The 18982-nt window shown below is 40.0% G+C and overlaps 1 protein-coding gene across 2 annotated transcripts in view; it reads left to right on the top strand.

Moving 5' to 3' along the window:
• Positions 1-18982, top strand: part of cacna2d3a (calcium channel, voltage-dependent, alpha 2/delta subunit 3a) — a 691437-nt gene that overhangs the window by 651081 nt on the left and 21374 nt on the right. For both annotated transcript variants that reach the window (XM_034295715.1, XM_034295716.1), the window contains 4 exons: positions 17919-17980; positions 18081-18125; positions 18267-18329; positions 18664-18734. In XM_034295715.1, coding sequence (XP_034151606.1) covers positions 17919-17980; positions 18081-18125; positions 18267-18329; positions 18664-18734 — 241 coding nt within the window. The remainder of the gene's footprint in view (positions 1-17918; positions 17981-18080; positions 18126-18266; positions 18330-18663; positions 18735-18982) is intronic.

Raw genomic sequence — 18982 nt, forward strand, 5'->3', positions numbered from 1 at the left:
ATTATTCAGTCCTAAATATCTGGTTATTTTACAATCAAAACTCAAATTGCAGTGTTCGCCAAAATGTTCATTCATACCTTCATGTGTAGAGCTAAAATGTCCCCCAATCTCTGCCTTCTTGCCCTTAAAATTACATTGAAATTTACAAATAAAATTGGAAGCAACATGCTTTAATAACAAGTTAAGCATCTGGGTTAAGTGAATGAACCCACACTTACCTATGTAGCAGTCCCCCACATGGTGGCGTGGAGTACCTCTCTGATGCCTTGGAGTACTGTGCTTCCTCCATCCTAAAAATAAACATAAAAGTTGGTGAAGAGGTAAAACAAGTGAACATTGCAGCAATTACGAGATCAACATGTAATTCACTTATCTCCAGGGCTGCAATCCACAGGGTGTTGTGGTGTAGATGTGCGTCCTTGGGGTGGTAGGGGCCCACGCTGGAACGATTTTCGCTCCTCTGGCAATTCACACATCCGGTCTCTCACGTGTCAAGGAAAAGTTAAGGTTTGGTAAGCATTTACTCGGCAAAACATATTTTCCAAGTTTCAAATTGTTATTATGTTTTCAAATTCACCTGCATGCTTGGTGATCTTCTAAGGGACAGCCTCCCAGGTGTCTTCAGGTAGTGAACAAGTTCTGGCAAACTTCCTGCTGGTGATGCTGTGTGGTGGCCAGAGACTATTATGAGAGACACGTCAACCGCTTACACACACATAATCGTCTGAGGTGTCTCTAACTCCATACATGAACAATCCGTATTTATTACATAGAAAAGGGGTGTGGTAAGATGCTGCCATCGGTCTTGTCACAAGAGTTTACCCAAAGGGCGGGCTGTCCCCCCACCTTATCCTTCTCAACTCCTGAGGAGACACAATGTCTGGATAGTCAACAGAGACACTAAAGGGTTATACAGATTTACGAGTACCCCTCTAATCCACACGTGCCGGTCAAGGATGTCTCCTATTCAAACACCAGACCCCTCTCGGTATCTTTAACTAGTAACTCATTCATACATGTATAGGACGACAAAGAATACATCCTTCTTCTAGGCAGAAATACCTAATAATCCTCTGATATTATACAGACATGTGTGTCACAATCAAAGTACAGATTTACATATCAGCCAATAGAAAGACAGACATTTCTCAAATGCACCTTAGTTAAAAATTTCCATAACACTAGCTAAGAACAATGTGGATACACAAAGACACACAAGACACATCAGTAACGGAATTGTAACAAGTGCAGGTACTACTCTGCCAAGAGCAACATTATCCATATGATGTGGATAACGTTATACAAAGAAACACAATTTAGGTAATGTTACCTATCAGTTGATAAAAGCACTATCAGTTGATAAAAGGACTAAGCATATATTATAACATTCTCATTTGTTGATACACAAAGAAACACAATTTAGACAATGTTACCATACCTGTTCAACTTTTGATATGCGAAGAAGCACAAAACATCCGAACTTGAGGATAAACGCAGAAACAAAAAATAATAAGCATCCAAACTTATGGACACATGAAGGACCACAAGCGTTACTGTAGGGACAGTGGGGAGAACAAGTATTTGATACACTGCCGATTTTGCAGGTTTTCCCACTTACAAAGCATGTAGAAGTCTGTAATTTTTATCATAGGTACTCTTCAACTGTGAGTTGCTGAATCTAAAACAAAAATCCAGAAAATGTATTGCGTGACATAAGTATCTGATACATCAGAAATGCAGAACTTAATATTTGGTACAGAAACCTTTGTTTGCAATTACAGAGATCATACGTTTCCTGTAGTTCTTGACCAGGTTTGCACACAATGCAGCAGGGATTTTGGCCCACTCCTCCATACAGACCTTCTCCAGATCCTTCAGGTTTCGGGGCTGTCCCTGGGCAATATGGACTTTCAGCTCCCTCCAAAGATTTTCTATTGGGTTCAGGTATGGAGACTGGCTAGGCCAGGACCTTGAGATGCTTCTTACGGAGCCACTCCTTAGTTGCCCTGGCTGTGTGTTTCGGGTTGTTGTCATGCTGGAAGACCCAGCCATGACCCATCTTCAACCCTCTTACTGAGGGTACAAGGTTGTTGGCCAAGATCTTGCGATACATGACCCCATCCATCCTCCCCTCAATATGGTGCAGTCGTCCTGTCCCCTTTGCAGAAAAGCATCCCCAAAGAATGTTGTTTCAACCTCCATGCTTCACGGTTGGGATGGTGTTCTTGGGGTTGTACTCATCCTTCTTCTTCCTCCAAACAAGGCGAGTGGCATTTAGACCAAAAAGCTCTATTTTTGTCTCATCAGACCACATGACCTTTGCCCATTCCTCCTCTGGATCATCCAAATGGTCATTAGCAAACTTCAGAATAATTATGCCAAAAGTTGTTGCCTTCTCACCAAGCTGCATGCCTATTGTCCTGTAGCCCATCCCAGCCTTGTGTGTGTGTGTTACAACGCTAGGCGTTCTTTGGCAAAATTGGCAATTAATAGTCTTTGGGATAAGTTGACAGAGAGGACTAACCTTTTAAACATGTTGCTAATAACTGATCCAGAGGAGTTCGACCAATATGCTGCTGTTGTGTTTGGTGAGCAATTGCTGTTGACATCCCTAACTATATTCTTCACTGCATTTTTTTGGTGGTTTTGCCATTGAGAAGCAGTACATCATCAAAGGTATAACCATCTGGAAAAGCCCTCCTAGACTACCCCTATACATTGCAGCGTTACCAAGATACTTTAATCCTTTACCAGCCTGAGTTGTGGAATAATCAACATACCTTTGTGGGTCATTATAGAATTTCTGAGGCTGCATTTCTATAGTCTAAAAGATTGTTTTAGCGGCCTGAATTGTAATTTTGCAATCACTTTCCCTATTTTGATTTTAAGCAGATGCTACTTCAATACAGATTGAATCAAATTGGCTGGTACTAACTAGTATGGCTTGTCATAAGTCACTGTGACGACCTATTACTATTTTTACCAGCAATATGTACAGTTCTCAACAGCGGTACATAGCTGTCTCCAATTCTTTGATAATCAATTTTATCTGTGTACTGTATGTGTAGAGGGTGTTAAACCCAGAATATCTGTAGGGAATAAGGTTTACCATGTGGTGCAACACCATTAACTTTTAACATAACCATTAACCATTAACATCATGTTTAATGGTTATGTGAAATTGTGAAATTTCTGCATTGATTTTGAAAATTTGACTGATCATCTTTTTTTTAAGGATAGTGATCATATGAAGCCATTTATTATCACATAGTTGTTTGGCTCCTTTTTAAATCATAATGATAACAGAAATCACTTAAATGGCCCTGATCAAAAGTTAACATACCCTTAAATGTTTGGCCTTGTTACAGACACACAAGGTGACACACACAATTGAAAATGGCAATTAAAGGTGAATTTCCCAAACCTGTGGATTTTTAAAATGCAATTAGTGTCTGTGTTTAAATAGTCAATGTGTTTATTATCTCTCATGTGGATGCACTGGACAGGCTACATACTGAGCCATGGGGAGCAGAAAATAACTCTCAAAAGACCTGCGTCGTAACAAGGTAATGGAACTTTATAAAGATGGAAAAAGCTATAAAAAGAGATTCAAATCCTTGCAAATGCCAGTTAGTACTGTTCAATCACTTATTAAGAAGTGGAAAATTCAGGGATCTCATGATACCAAGCCAAGGTCAGGGAGACCAAGAAAGATTTCAGCCAAAACTGCCAAAAGAATTGTTCGGGATACAAAGAAAAACCCACAGGTAACTTCAGGAGATATACAGGCTGCACTGGAAAAAAGACAGTGTGGTTGTTTTAAGGAGCACAATACGACGTTACTCTAACAAAAATTAGCTGCATGGTCAATTTGCCAGAAAGAAGCTTTTACTGCGTTAATGCCAAAAAAATAAACAATAACAATATACCCGACAGCACCTTGACACGCCTCACATCTTCTGGCACACTGTAACATGGAGTAATATAGATTCACAACCATAAGCGGTATGTTTGGAAAGGGGTCAACAAGGACTATAGTGAACAGAATACCATCCCCGCTGTGAAGCATGGTGGTGGCTCACTGATGTTTTGGGGGTGTGTGTGCTATAAAGGCATGATAATTGCATCATTGTATCAGAAAATACAGGCAGACAGTTTGCATTCTTCTGCTCGAAAGCTTTGCATGGGACGCTCTTGGACTTTCCAGCATGACAATGATCCTATTCACAAGGCCAAGTTGACCCTCCAGTGGTTACCGCAGAAAAAGGTGAAGGTTCTGGAGTGGTCATCACATTCTTCTGACCTTAATATTATCAAGCCACTCTGAGGAGATCTCAAACGTGTGGTTCATGCAAGACGACCAAAGACTTTGCATGACCTGGAGGCATTTTGCCAAGACGAATGGGCAGCTATACCACCTGCAATAACTCAGGGCCTCATAGACAACCTTTACAAAAGACTGCACACTGTCATTGATGCTAAAGGAGAAAATACATAGTACTAAGAACTAAGGGTATGCAGACTATTGAACAGCGTTCAGTTTATTTTTTCCTTTGTTGCCGTGTTTTGTTTTATGATTGTGCCATTCTGTTATGACCTACAGTTGAATGTGAATCCCATTAGAAATAAAATACGTGTTTTGCATTCTCACTCATGTTTTCTTTACAAATGGTACATACAACTCTGGAAAAAATGAAGAGCCCACTGCACCTTTTTCTTTCCTTTACAAAAAAGTTGAAAAGGAAAGTTTTGAGTGAGAAACATAAGTGTTCAATCTGCAGTGGTCTCTTAATTTTAACCCTTCTGTTCCTCACTCAAAACCTTCCTTTTTGACTTTTTTGGAAAGGAAAGAAAAAGGTGCAGTGGTCTCTTCATTTTTCAGGGGCTGTATATTACCAATTCTTCACGGGTATGCAAACTTTTGAGCACAACTACAGAGGGTTCACCACAAGGTGCAAACCATTCATAAGACTCAAGAATAGAAAGGCCAAATTAGACTTTGCCAAAAAAACATCTAAAAAAGCCAGACCAGTTCTGGAACAGCATTCTTTGGACAGATGAAACTAAGATCAACCTATACCAGAATGGTGGGAAGAAGAAACTATGGAGATGGCTTGGAATGGCTCATGATCCGAAGCATACCACATCATCTGTAAAACAAGATGGAGGCAATGGAATGGCGTGGGCATGCATGGCTTCCACTGGCACTGGGTCACTAGTGTTTATTGATGAAAATCTGAGGTGTATAGGGATATATTGTCCACTCAGATTCAGCTGAACTCAGCGAAGTTGATTGGACGGCACTTCACTTTACAGATGGACAATGACCCAAAACATATTGCAAAAGCAATCCAGGAGTTTTTAAGGGAAAGAAGTGGAATATTCTGCAATGGCTGAGATAATCATCTGATCACAACCCGATCGAGCATGCATTTCACATGCTGATGATAAAACTTAAGACAGAAAGACCCACGAACAAACAACAACTGAAGACAGTTGCAGTAAAGGCCTGGCAAAGCATCACAAAGGAGAAAACCCAGTGTTTAGGGACGTCCATGCGTTCCAGACTTCAAGTCATTGCCTACAAATTTATTTAACTTGACATTTTATTTATGATTGTGTTAATTTGTCCAGTTACATTTGAGCCCCTGAAATAAGGGTATGAAAATGGTTGCAATTCCTAAATGTTTCATACAATATTTCTGTTCAACCCCTTGAATTAAAGCCGAAAGTCGGTTGTTTCATTTCAAATCCAGTGTGGTGGCGTACATAGCCAAAATTCTGAAAATTGTGTTAGTGTCCAAATATTTCCGGATTTAACTGTATGTTAGATTAACAGTTCCTATCTCTGAGCCAAACTGATCAAGCCATGGTTGTTTCTTGGTGATAAAGAAAGCTGAACATGTTTTTATATTTTTTATATAATATGTTTATTGATTTTCCAATACATATGCATAGCACAACAATACAAAGCTCAAAAGGAAATGCTGAACATATTGGTATGGGTCAGTATAGCTGGACGTTGTCATCCAAAGCCTCACAAAGCCAATCCTCTGCCTTAGGTTTGTCAAATTCTAGTTGGTTTTATTCTTGAGAAATGTTTAACAAATGTTGTTGCCTGCTTGATAGTCACAGGCAGGCTGTTTGTTAGCTTAAGAAGGGACTTAAGGCGAGTACATCAGTTATCAGATGTGCAGCCACAGTCACACTCTAACTCATTGTGAGAGAATAGCTCCAATCTAAAAGAGTCAAATTGCTTCAATCCTTCAATTAATTTGAAAAACACATCTACAATATTTGGTATGTCAGGCTTTGTGCCATTTTTCGAAACGTACCCCAAAAATGAGCATTATCGTTAATTTGTTCTGTCACCCTGATTTCAGTGAACATTAGCAGCATAATTACTTTTCCCCATCATATTTCATTCACCGGACATGCATACATCATAACAGAAGCTCTGTTCCTGGCTCCCACACCGAGGTGGAGCCTCCACCCGTTCTGATTCCTGGTCCCCATCCCGATGCAGAGAAACATGTTGCCGGCATTAAATTCAAAATGGGCATGTATTTTTCCAAATACAATAACATTTCACAGTTTCAACATTTGATATGTTGTCTTTGTACTATTTTCATTTAAATATGGGAATAAATTATTTGCTCTAACACATCATCATCACCAGCAACACAGTAAAAGGCAAGTTTTGTGGGATAACGCATGAAAGCAAAAATAAATGCCTAGAAAGAAACATGCACAAAATAGCAGAGTGTGAAGGTGATAAGTATGAGTACATTCTTTGTGTTACTACAGCAGAGGGCAAGAATGTGATTGCAGTGGACACCAGGAAAATGATAGATACCCAACTATTTGCGGGCATGTTCCTGGGCAAAAGATGTTATACAATTCCAAATTTACTGTGGTGCTAGTTGCAATATAATTCCAGTTAATCTGCTTAACCTTAGCATTTCAGAGAATTTGGCAGTACATCCAACTGGCCTCACAACCGCAGACCACGTGTAACCACACCAGCCCAGGACCTCCACATCCAGCATCTTCACCTCCAAGATCGTCTGAAACCAGCCACTCAGACAGCTGCTGCAACAATCGGTTTGCATTACCAAAGAATTTCTGCACAAACTGTCAAAAACCGTCTCAGGGAAGCTCATTTGCATGCTCATCTTCCAAATTGGGGTCTCGAACTGACTGCAGTTTGTCGTCGTAACCGACTTGAGTGGGCAAATGCTCACATTCGATGGCATCTTGCACTTTGGAGAGGTGTTCTCTTCACAGAAGAATCCTGGTTTTCACTGTACAGGGCAGATGGCAGCGTGTATGGCGTCGTGTGGGTGAGCGGTTTGCTGATGTCAACGTTGTGGATCAAGTGGCCCATGGTGACGGTGGGGTTATGGTATGGGCAGGCGTGTGTTATGGACAATGAACACAGGTGCATTTTATTGATGGCATTATGAATGCACAGAAAGGGGAACATTTGCCTAGGTGTTATTTTACAGGTCTACAGAGGATGCCATCTCCACAGCTTTACACCCTGCCCTAGACTTCAGCTCATCATTCAGCACCGTCATCCCCTCTAGACTGGTCAACAAACTCCATGACCTGGGGATCAGCTTCTCTCTCTGCAACTGGATTTTGGACTTCCTAACCAACAGACCCCAGTCTGTCAGGTTAGACAACTTCACCTCCTCCACCATGATCCTGAACACTGGTGTTCCACAAGGCTGTGTGCTGAGCCCTCTCCTCTACTCCCACTTCACCCATGACTGCATTCCTGTACACGTTTCCAACACCATCGTCAAGTTTTCAGACAACAACATGGTGGTTGGCCTGATCAATGAGAATGACGAGTCATACTACAGGAAGGAGGTAAAGCGCCTGGTGGCATGGTTCGCTGACAACAAACTGGCCCTCAACGCAAAGAAAACCAAGGAGCTCATTGTGAATTACAGAAAGTCTGAATGCTGCAGTCATGCCCCAGTTCTCATCCATGGCACTGAGGTGGAAACATGTGTCCAGCTTCAAATTCCTGGATGTCCACTTCTCAGAGGACCTCTCCTGGACCCTCAACACCTCAGCCCTGGTCAAAAAGGCATAGCAGCACCTGTGCTTTTTAAGAAGGCTAAAGAGATTCTTGTGAACTTTTACCGCTGCACAATTGAGAGCATTCTGATAAACTGTGCCCCAGTGTGGTTTGGCGGTTGCTCCTTAGCCAGACTGAAGGCCAGCAACAGGTGGTAAAAACTGCCATGGGATCAGCTGGGATTTCACATCCACGCCACAAACTGTTTGCCCTCCTACCATCTGGCAGGCGGAACAGGTCTCTTCAATCCCGCAGCAGCAGGCTCAGGAACAGTTTCTTCCCATCTACTGTAACCCTGCTTAACTCTGTAACCCAGAGAATTATGTGAACTCTGTGACCCATCACTAAGCACATCCCAACTCCCAGGGACCTTGTTTCACTACTCTCTTTGTACTACTCTGACACTGCCTTGCAAAGTCTGATAATGGAGGTTTTCAGTTGTTACAGGTCCGTGTCTACCTTGGGAACCTCACTGCTGCTGTCCCTGCATTTCAGTTGCACATGCAGCTTGCAGATTCCAGATTTGCCTCTTTGAATATTTAGTATTGCCATCATGCTTTCATTTTTACAGTTCTTATATCTGCTTGTCTACCTCTGGGACCTCATTGCTGCTATCTCTGCATCCCGGGTTGCACATTTAGAATTGCCATTTGTACCCGCACAACTATTATCCCTTGTAACATACACTATACTTAATGCTTGTACATTTTCCGCCCTCCTATATTTGCCTTAATTGCACATTTAGTATTGCCATCTTTACTGCATTATCCTTCATTGCACATCTATACATTACACTTATAATACATATACTTAATACTTGTAAATGTTCGTCCCTCTTCTATTTGCACTTCTGGTTAGATGCTAACAGCATTTCGTTGTACTGTACTTGTGCTTGTTCAATGACAATAAAGTTGAATGTAATCTAATCTAATCAAATCATGAAGGAAAGCTGGCAAAAAATTGCTGACTGTATAGATGTGTAAGTTACAAGGCTTGTCAATATCACTGCGCCATCATTAAGGTACAACTACATCTGAATATAATTACAACTGTGCGCTCCATTAAATGAATGTGTTGCTTAGATTAATTATTATGGTGTGTAAGAAAATGTTTGCTGTATTCTTTCAGTTGCAACCCTGGCAGTGCTGAGCAAATAAAAGTGAAAAAGTTAAACATCAATGTGCATTTATTAGGACTACATGTTGTGGAGAAAGATAGTCCAACTGTGACACCTATGCTGTGGGAATATTTAAATATGTGCCAAAAAGGAATTTCCTTTCATTGTCCAAACTACTGCTTTTTCTGAAAACCCTTTGTGTCCATGTAAGCAATGTGCCAGTATGACCAAACAATGACTATCCTTATTTTAGTACACCATCCCAACCGCGAAGCATGGAGGTGGAAACATCATTCTTTGGGGATGCTTTACTGCAAAGGGGACAGGATGACTGCACCGTATTGAGGGGAGGATGGATGGGGCCATGTATCGCGAGATCTAGGCCAACAACTTCCTTCCCTCAGTAAGAGCATTGAAGATGGGTCGTGGCTGGGTCTTCCTGCATGACAACAACCCGAAACACACAGTCAGGGCAACTAATGAGTGAGTTCCGTAAGAAGCATCTCATGGTCCTGGAGTGGCCTAGCCAGTCTCCAGACCTGAACCCAATAGAAAATCTTTGGAGGGAGCTGAAAGTCCGTATTGCCCAGCAACCGAAACCTGAAGGATCTGGATAAGGTCTGTATGGAGGAGTGGGCCAAAATCTCTGCTGCAGTGTGTGCAAACCTGGTCAAGAACTACAGGAAACGTATGATCTCTGTAATTGCAAACAAAGGTTTCTGTATCAAATATTAAGTTCTGCTTTTCTGATGTATCAAATATTTATGTCATGCAATAAAATGCAAATTAATTACTTTAAAATCATACAATGTGATTTTCTGGATTTTTTTTGTTGATTCCGTCACAAAATTAATAATTACAGACTTCTACATGCTTTGTAAGTGGGAAAACCTGCAATAGTTTTCCATTTTCAATGTGTAAATTTGCTAGGTGAATTCTGATAGACACTAGTTTTTACAACACCTCATCCTTAAATAATTATAACATGCTTGTTTGGTACTAGAAAATAATTTTATTAAACTCGAAAATAATTATATTGGTATTAAAAAATAATTATATTAAACCCAGCTGACACCTATTTGGTTTATTTAAATTAAACTTAACATTGTTTGTGTTATTGAGCTGTCACAGTAATGCACTGGCATGTGTTAAGGTTGGTATTAGGTTACAAATGTCAGAAAGGAATTAAATGAAGCTGAGGACGTGAGGTGTCCATTTCTGAAATTTGACACTAAGACCATATATAGCTTGATTTATCAAACAAAATAGCTTTTAGCTGTTTTTGATATAATTAAGTGATGTTCTAGTACCACATTAGCAATTTGGCATGATTACTCAAGGATAAGGTGTTTGAGTAATGGTTGTTGGAAACGAGGCCTGTGTAGATTTAATCAAAAAGACTTAAATAATGTTTTTACATCATTGATGTCCCGAGTATACTTTGATCAGCTGAATACCACGTTAGTGAATTAGAGAAAATGTTTGTAAATTATTCTAAACTTTTGGCCCCCTGTATATAACTTGTATTGTCCTGCTAGATTTCAAATCCATGGCTAAAATAAAGGTTTTCGTAAAATGTATTTCAAATTGATTAACAATATTATTTGTTTTATAGATGCCACGCAAACCTGGTTTCATGCTGAGTGTTTTGTGCGTGTCTGTGTGTGTTTTCAAGTGGCTCTATAGTTAGAGTGAAATTTGTAATTGTAAAGTTCTGTTTGATTCCCAATTGAGCCAAATGTTGTGTCCTAGGGCAAATCACTCTACCCTAATTTACTCCAGGAAAATGTACCTGTACTTACTGTAAGTTGATCTAGATGAGAGCATCTGCTAAATGACAAAATGCATTTGATTTGTCTGTAAACACATTATTTTTATTTACAATCTTCAAAGTGGAGTAAAACTAAAATGGAAATTGATTCCTTTATTAGAAACTTGCTAAATTAGCAATAAAAATGATATGACATAACTACTCAATTCTGATAATGGTGTGATTGTTATTAATTTACAGAAGTAACTCCTCTAATTTATTACCTATATTATCTAGTCCTGCTATTTTTATTTTTTTTTACTTAACCTTTCAAATGGTAATTTCCATTTTTAATGTGTAGCTTAGAAAAACTAAGCTTTTCACTATACAAGATGTGAGTGTGACATTCATCAACTATCTACTTTTATTACACTGATGCTGAGAATGTTTTGTTGTAATAATCTATGCTATTCCACAATCAAAGTCAATTGTCATTAGGGTTTCAACAGTATGCCAAAATCCAGTTTGTTTCAGTTCACTAATATAATTCTTCTGTCAAGAAACTGTCCTTTTTGCAATTTAAAATGATGTAAAAGTACCCAAATTAATATAGTAAAGTATCAAGAAAAACAACTTCTGGTGCAGTGGACATGCCAGTCCGCCTCATGGTGGCACAAGCCTGTGAAGTTGGATTCTTTTGAAAGTTCACCACACCCATCCCTTTTGACCTAGTCTTGGAAATCAGTCCATAGGTGTATCTCCTCACTATGACATCCAAAAAATCACCATCATGGATTTTCAGCCATCTTAGTTATTTTGAAAAACACTTAACACTACTCATATGGCAGCAAATGACCAATGTTGATGTACTTTGACATTTGGTATCTGTGTATGAAGTTCTTCAAGTATTGTATAAACCAGACCATTATGTAAAAAACGACATGGACAGGACAGGGAAAAACATCCAACATTGGGTTAATGTTTGTACACGTGGGCAGTTTCTTTTATCCTACATACCATATTTCATAATTTTCATGCTAACTAAATGCTGAAACCCACTAAATGCAATTGCAGCTTTAATTGAAGTTGGAAATGTAAAGACAATTGCTTAGTTACAGTAACCTATACATTTCAAGTGGCTTCAAAGTTTCATTTTGTCATGACCCTTAATCGTTGCTTGCAGCTATATTTTTTTATGAGTTTGCATTTACAGTTAGGTTAGGTTTTGTTGCCCACAAGGATAGAAAACTGACGTGTGTTTTTTTTAATGCGTCTGACATCCCATCTGCATGTCTCTGGCAGTATGGTGAATCAGCTTGGCTTTGGTTTTTTCACTGGAGCAAATATGATTAGAGCATACCAACACAAACCTGACCTAGATCAACACACGCAAACACCCATATGGATGCTCACATTGACACACATTTGGTTCCTTAGTTTGAAACCCTGATAAGATTCCTACCTTATACAAGTTATGTTATACTTTGTAACAGGGAGAGACAGAGGGAACGGACACAGTGCCAGTCTTCTGGACCCTGGAAGGCATTTACTGACAAAGTAGAAGGAACTAAATGGAACTGATAAAAAAAAGAAGAAAACAGGGGCAGGGACCCGCATCCCACTCTTTTGTCTTCTACTGTCTGCTGCCCCAAAGCTGCTTCCTTAGAGGTCCTTTTAGCTCCGCCTGACAAGGCCTGATTGGGGGCAAGTGTGCCTCATAAAAGGGTGGCAACCGAGCTGCGTTTAGAAACAGCTACTGGACTGCGTTCAAGGGTCCAGTAACTGTGTGTTTCACAGCCCCAGGCCAGGTGGTTCTCCCTGGGGCACTGGCCCTATGTTGATACTTGAGTGTGCATTCACGCCACAACTTGGGTTGAACAAAAGTTAATGCTGTATTGCACAGGTGTCAAACCGGTTCCACGGAGGGCCGAGTGTCTGCAGGTTTTTGCTCTCTCCTTGTACTTGATTGGTTAATTAGGTCACTGATTGGTTAGTTTCTGCCCTCACCTGGTTGTGTAGGTATGAACTAGGAACCAATTTATAGGAAAAACCAAAAACCTGCAGACACTCGGCCCTTTGTGGAACCGGTTCGACACCTGTGCTGTATTGAAATGCAATACAAGCCAAACTGTAGCTTGGCATGTGATTTAGGTTATGCACATGTTGTATGAAAATTTATTTATATTATGTGCTGTTTGCATTAACAGGATCATATGTGGCAAATGTACAAATCTATTCTGACTTTGATTCCCCCATTGCCTCTGATTAAAAACCATTGTGAAACATATTATTTCTCCGGACATGAAAGTGACACTCAGCCCCCTGGGGAGATGATCGGGGGTGTAGCAGTAGAAAGTGGAGGAGGAGGAGTGAAGGGCTATGTCGAATACATGGATCCTATCTTGGCCAGCTCTGAAACAAGCCACACATTCCTATGTTCAACACCAGGGATTTTGTGTCCAGATCTGTGTCTCGCTTTCTGCTATTCCTAATGTGATGGATGTGTGGATCTGTATTCTCTGCCATGTTATGTAGGCAGAAACAAGATGGCGGCAGAGACTTGCAAAGGGTCTACAGCCAGCCAGCTTGAGTCATGGGTAATGCTGTGTGCTTTTCCGTGACATTAATGTGGTTCAAGTTTTGAAGCATGCACACAAAATGCATTTTCTCAGACAAACAGACCTGAACAATTATTTCATAGTGAGATATGGCCTTAAGCTGTCCTTTGACCTAGGTTACTGATGTTACTGTGTGTCAACTAAAAGGTACAAAACTTTCAGCACGGATGTCTTGTTTGGCAATATTTTGGACACTCAGAACCTATGTTCAGAGCAAAAGACGATATGTTTACTTTACCAGCCATTGCCTGACCCATGTTAAAAGAACACTGCTCAATCTTTGTTCCCCACAATGTCACAGTAAACATGGTTTTCTACCTGGCAGAGTGTTCTTGGCAAATGTAACTGGCACAAACTTGTGTGATTACTGTGGTAATTGCTTCCAAATATGACTTATTATCCCTAATATTTGATTGTACATGCGTAATGTCATCGGTGTTGATAAGTACTTTTTACTACTATTGTAATCAGAACCGATTCATGACGCTGTAAGTTTTTGCTGTGTCCCATCAGCGGGGGGGTGCGAGCACAGTTGTGAATGGCAATGCATCACACACACGTCATCATGTCAATACAGTGGCGGCCTGGATTGACTACTTACCATTGCAGAATATGGGTACAAAATATTCTAAAGACCAATAGATCAAAATGAAACATTACAACCCTTTTTCCCAAAAGGTGGTGACACTGCGTAAAATGGTGCATAACAATGCGTAACAATGATGTGCAAATCATTTAAATCCTATATTTAATAGACAATAGTACAAAGACAACATATCAAATGAGACGTTTTATTATTGCTTGAAAAATGTATGCCCATAATATATGCTTACGTTAGGTTATTCTTTGCACAATCACCGCACACAAATAAGTCACTTTGTTTATTTAGGTCGTACTCATTAGCGCAGGTAATTGTGATGTTAAAGGAAACATGGCGGTTTACATTTGTGTAACTGAGGTAATGTTATCCTTCTGGCTAGCTAGCCTTAACGTTACTAAACTGTCAATACGGTAGCCTATTTGTTGTCATGTGAACGCTCCCAACAAAAATGTCTGAAATGAAATAGATTCCAGAATCTATAAACATTTCGAGGGAGGAGTAGATGTCATTTCAAGGATTAAAACATTATAATTAAACTTTTTATGTGGAAAAAACATATCAGTTATAATAAGTTATCATTCAAAATATGATATTAAAAATGAATAATGTATGTTTTTTTCATGCATGTTTTTTTCTTACCAACAATTCAAGTTGTTTATTTGTAAGCTCCAAATCCTCTTATTTCACTCAATGACCATTGAGCCCTGGCATGTGGCCTTTGTGCCCTAAACATTTTTGTGATAGTGAAAGCCAAATTACCTTGCCCCTAAAATGACAAAATTCCAAGTCTGGCCCCAACTATGGGTGTACTGATATACCGGTACGATGACCTTGATATTTTAAAAATGAAATATTGATATCATGTTAATAATACACATGATAATATTGTATTCACTAGGCGTAACTGAAGTTGTATTTTTACCCAAAAAATCTCGGTTTTTCAATAGTTTATTAATGTCACCTGTAGACAAACAAGTCATATCCTTAAACAAGGAGACTGGACCTACGCACTGGCATTGAAATCAACTCGTTAGCCCCACTAGAACCCCTGGGAGAGATCCACAAAGATGTGCCGTTTTAGCAGCCCATTCACATGGAAAAAAGGACATTGTACACTCACCTAAAGGATTATTTGGAACACCATACTAATACTGTGTTTGACCCCCTTTCCCCTTCAGAACTGCCTTAATTCTACGTGGCATTGATTCAACAAGGTGCTGAAAGCATTCTTTAAAAATGTTGGCCCATATTGATAAGATAGCATCTTGCAGTTGATGGAGATTTGTGGGATGCACATCCAGGGCACGAAGCTCCCGTTCCACCACATCCCAAAGATGCTCTATTGGGTTGAGATCTGGTGACTGTGGGGGCCATTTCAGTACAGTGAACTCATTGTCATGTTCAAGAAACCAATTTGAAATGATTCGAGCTTTGTGACATGGTGCATTATCCTGCTGGAAGTAGCCATCAGAGGATGGGTACATGGTGGTCATAAAGGGATGGACATGGTCAGAAACAATGCTCAGGTAGGCCGTGGCATTTAAACGATGCCCAATTGGCACTAAGGGGCCTTAAGTGTGCCAAGAAAACATCCCCCACACCATTACACCACCACCAGCAGCCTGCACAGTGGTAACAAGGCAAGATGGATCCATGTTCTCATTCTGTTTACGCCAAATTCTGACTCTACCATCTGAATGTCTCAACAGAAATCGAGACTCATCAGACCAGGCTGCATTCTTCCAGTCTTCAACTGTCCAATTTTGGTGAGCTCGTGCAAATTGTAGCCTCGTTTTCCTATTTGTAGTGGAGATGAGTGGTACCCGGTGGGGTCTTCTGCTGTTGTAGCCCATCCGCCTCAAGGTTGTGCGTGTTGTGGCTTCACAAATGCTTTGCTGCATACCTCGGTTGTAACGAGTAGTTATTTCAGTCAAAGTTGCTCTTTTATCAGCTTGAATCAGTCGGCCCATTCTCCTCTGACTTCTAGCATCAACAAGGCATTTTCGCCCACAGGACTGCCGCATACTGGATGTTTTTCCCTTTTCACACCATTCTTTGTAAACCCTAGAAATGGTTGTGCGTGAAAATCCCAGTAACTGAGCAGATTGTGAAATACTCACACCGGCCTGTCTGGCACCAACAACCATGCCACGCTCAAAATTGCTTAAATCACCTTTCTTTCCCATTCTGACATTCAGTTTGGAGTTCAGGAGATTGTCTTGACCAGGACCAAACCCCTAAATGCATTGAAGCAACTGCCATGGGATTGGTTGATTAGATAATTGCATTAATGAGAAATTGAACAGTTGTTCCTAATAATCCTTTAGGTGAGTGTATATTTAATGTATATCAAATTTATTTATAAAGCCCTTTTTACAACAGCAGTTGTCACAAAGTGCTTTACAGAGACACCCGGCCTTAAACCCCAGGGAGCAAACAACAGTAGTGTTGAATTTCAGTGGCTAGGAAAAACTCCCTAAGGTCGAATTTTAGGAAGAATATGTTTTTATGTCATGCGTGTTATTTTCTTATCTACAATTCAAGTTGTTTATCTGCAAAGACGCACTGTTGTTTCCTAATCACATGGTTAAAAGCACCTATTTTTCCAAAAACTCCTCTCGGTTTTTCCATAGCTTATTCATGGACAAACGATGCATTTGCTTAAATTATGAGTCTGGACCTATACACTGGACCTATACACTAGTGTTTGAATTAACACCATTTCATAGCCTATTCACTAGGCAAAAATGTTTTGTCTTTTTCCAAAAATTCCTCTCGGTCATAGGCCTTGTGGATCTTTTGTCTGTCAGTTCATCTGGTTGCCTTTTCACTATCCATGAAGTGTAATTGTTCTTTTTGTACACTTATTTTTTTTTATTTGTACAGTTATGGTTACCGACGCTCTCATCCTGCATACACTTGTATTTTGAGTGTAATTCATTTGCAAAAAAGAGAAAAAAAACAGATGACCGACACATTTTTTTCTTTTTATTATGACCGACACATTTTTTCCCTGAATTATTTTGGCCACAATAAACGTGTAGTGAAAATTGAATATCATGACTGCACTCGTCCCAACTTTTTGGACACAGGGTTGTAGATACTTTGCTAATTATTTCATAGTAACAAATAAACTGCCAAACGGCAACAACATTACAACCATAACAGCTACATTTTTGTTTTACTTGCTAAGATTGTGATATTTGGTATCATAAGCTGAGAATCTATACTTTAATCTAATGATTACTATCAAAACAATTATGGCGTACACTGTGTGGTCTCTGATACAACTACATGGCGACAAAGCCCCAAAGAAATTAGGAACCACTGTAAAGAAATGCTGGACAATTTAGAATTTTGTATTTTGACGATTTCAATACGTTTTTTGGGCAATAGGATGGGAATAGGATGTTGCAGCATTGGTTGGGATCTGTCCCACTGCATTTTCAGCAAAAGCGTGATGTTACAGTATATCTTCCCCATTTTGTCTGACCAATATAAATGACTCAAAGTATTTCAAAACTGAAGCGTTCATTATCTTGTATGTATACATCGGGAGTGTAGTCCATCCCAGTATAATGGTGAGATGTGCTGAACTGAAATATTAATTTCAAATACATATACCTGAAATAATATCTTTGCATAATCTCACAGAATCACATTTAAACACACACAGGCAGCCGTGCATGCAGCAACGGTTCTGTTGCCCAAATGTTGAAGTTATGTCTCTTCTTTTCCAGCTGTGGGGATCCAGATGAAACTTGAGTTCTTCCAAAGGAAGTTCTGGACCGCCAGTCGACAGGTAAACACACATACACTGGGGTGCAATCATAGTAGCACAAGAAATGGAATGTATCTCTTGTGTATTTTACATTTTCCATGAGGCCTGTATTCTATTGCAGTGTGCAGCTCTAGATGGGAAATGCTCTATAAGCTGTGATGATGAGGTGAGTTTGACTTTACCCGCTTTTACAATGCCGTCCTTTACTCGAAACATTTAACCCTTCATATACCAAATTTGCCTCCTTGTTTCCTTCATCTTCCAATACCTCCACGTGATGATGTCTTTCTTTGTGCCACCACGACAGAACATCAATTGTTACCTGATAGACAACAATGGCTTCATCTTAGTAGCAGAGGACTACTCTTTGGTAAGACCTGCCCTATTGATACAATGAGGGGCGAAATGTAGCATAGTGGTCAAGAATTTTATGCCAGTATCACTGAGCTATTTCGAATCCCTGAGCTGACAAGGTAAAACCAATAAGTCGCTGTAGCCTTGAGCAAGGTGCTTAATTGCTCTGGATAAGAGCGTCTGCAAGTATAAATTGATATGTTGGGACTCACGCGAATACTCTTTCTGTGTTTTGATGGTGAGATGAAATGTCACAGGTGAACAGGTCCTATGTTTGCTGTGTCTCTTAATTGTTATATATTCTATATAATTTATGTTTCTATCTTTGTTTTCTCCCTCTCTCCTCACAGACCGGGATGTTCTTTGGAGAAGCAGAAGGGGCAGTTATGAATAAGTTGCTTCTAATGGGCTCCTTTAAGAGGTGAGGAAGTATGTGTGTGTATGGTTGTATGCGTGGGATTGAGCGTGTGTGTTTGCCTGCATGTGGTTGCGTGTGAGTGTGTGTGTGTGTGTGTGTGTGTGTGCAGCTTTTGCGTGCCTGTGGTGATGCATGTGTGTGTTAGTGTGGGGAATTGAACCTTATGAGAGCATGTCTCCTGGAGCGCTGACAGCTCTTAACTCAGCCAATCATATCAGCTATTCAGCAGTGCCCTCTGACCCCTCAGCTCA

The sequence above is a fragment of the Esox lucius genome, chromosome 12 (assembly GCF_011004845.1).
Source record: "Esox lucius isolate fEsoLuc1 chromosome 12, fEsoLuc1.pri, whole genome shotgun sequence".
In the NCBI taxonomy this organism is placed as follows: Eukaryota; Metazoa; Chordata; class Actinopteri; order Esociformes; family Esocidae; genus Esox; species Esox lucius.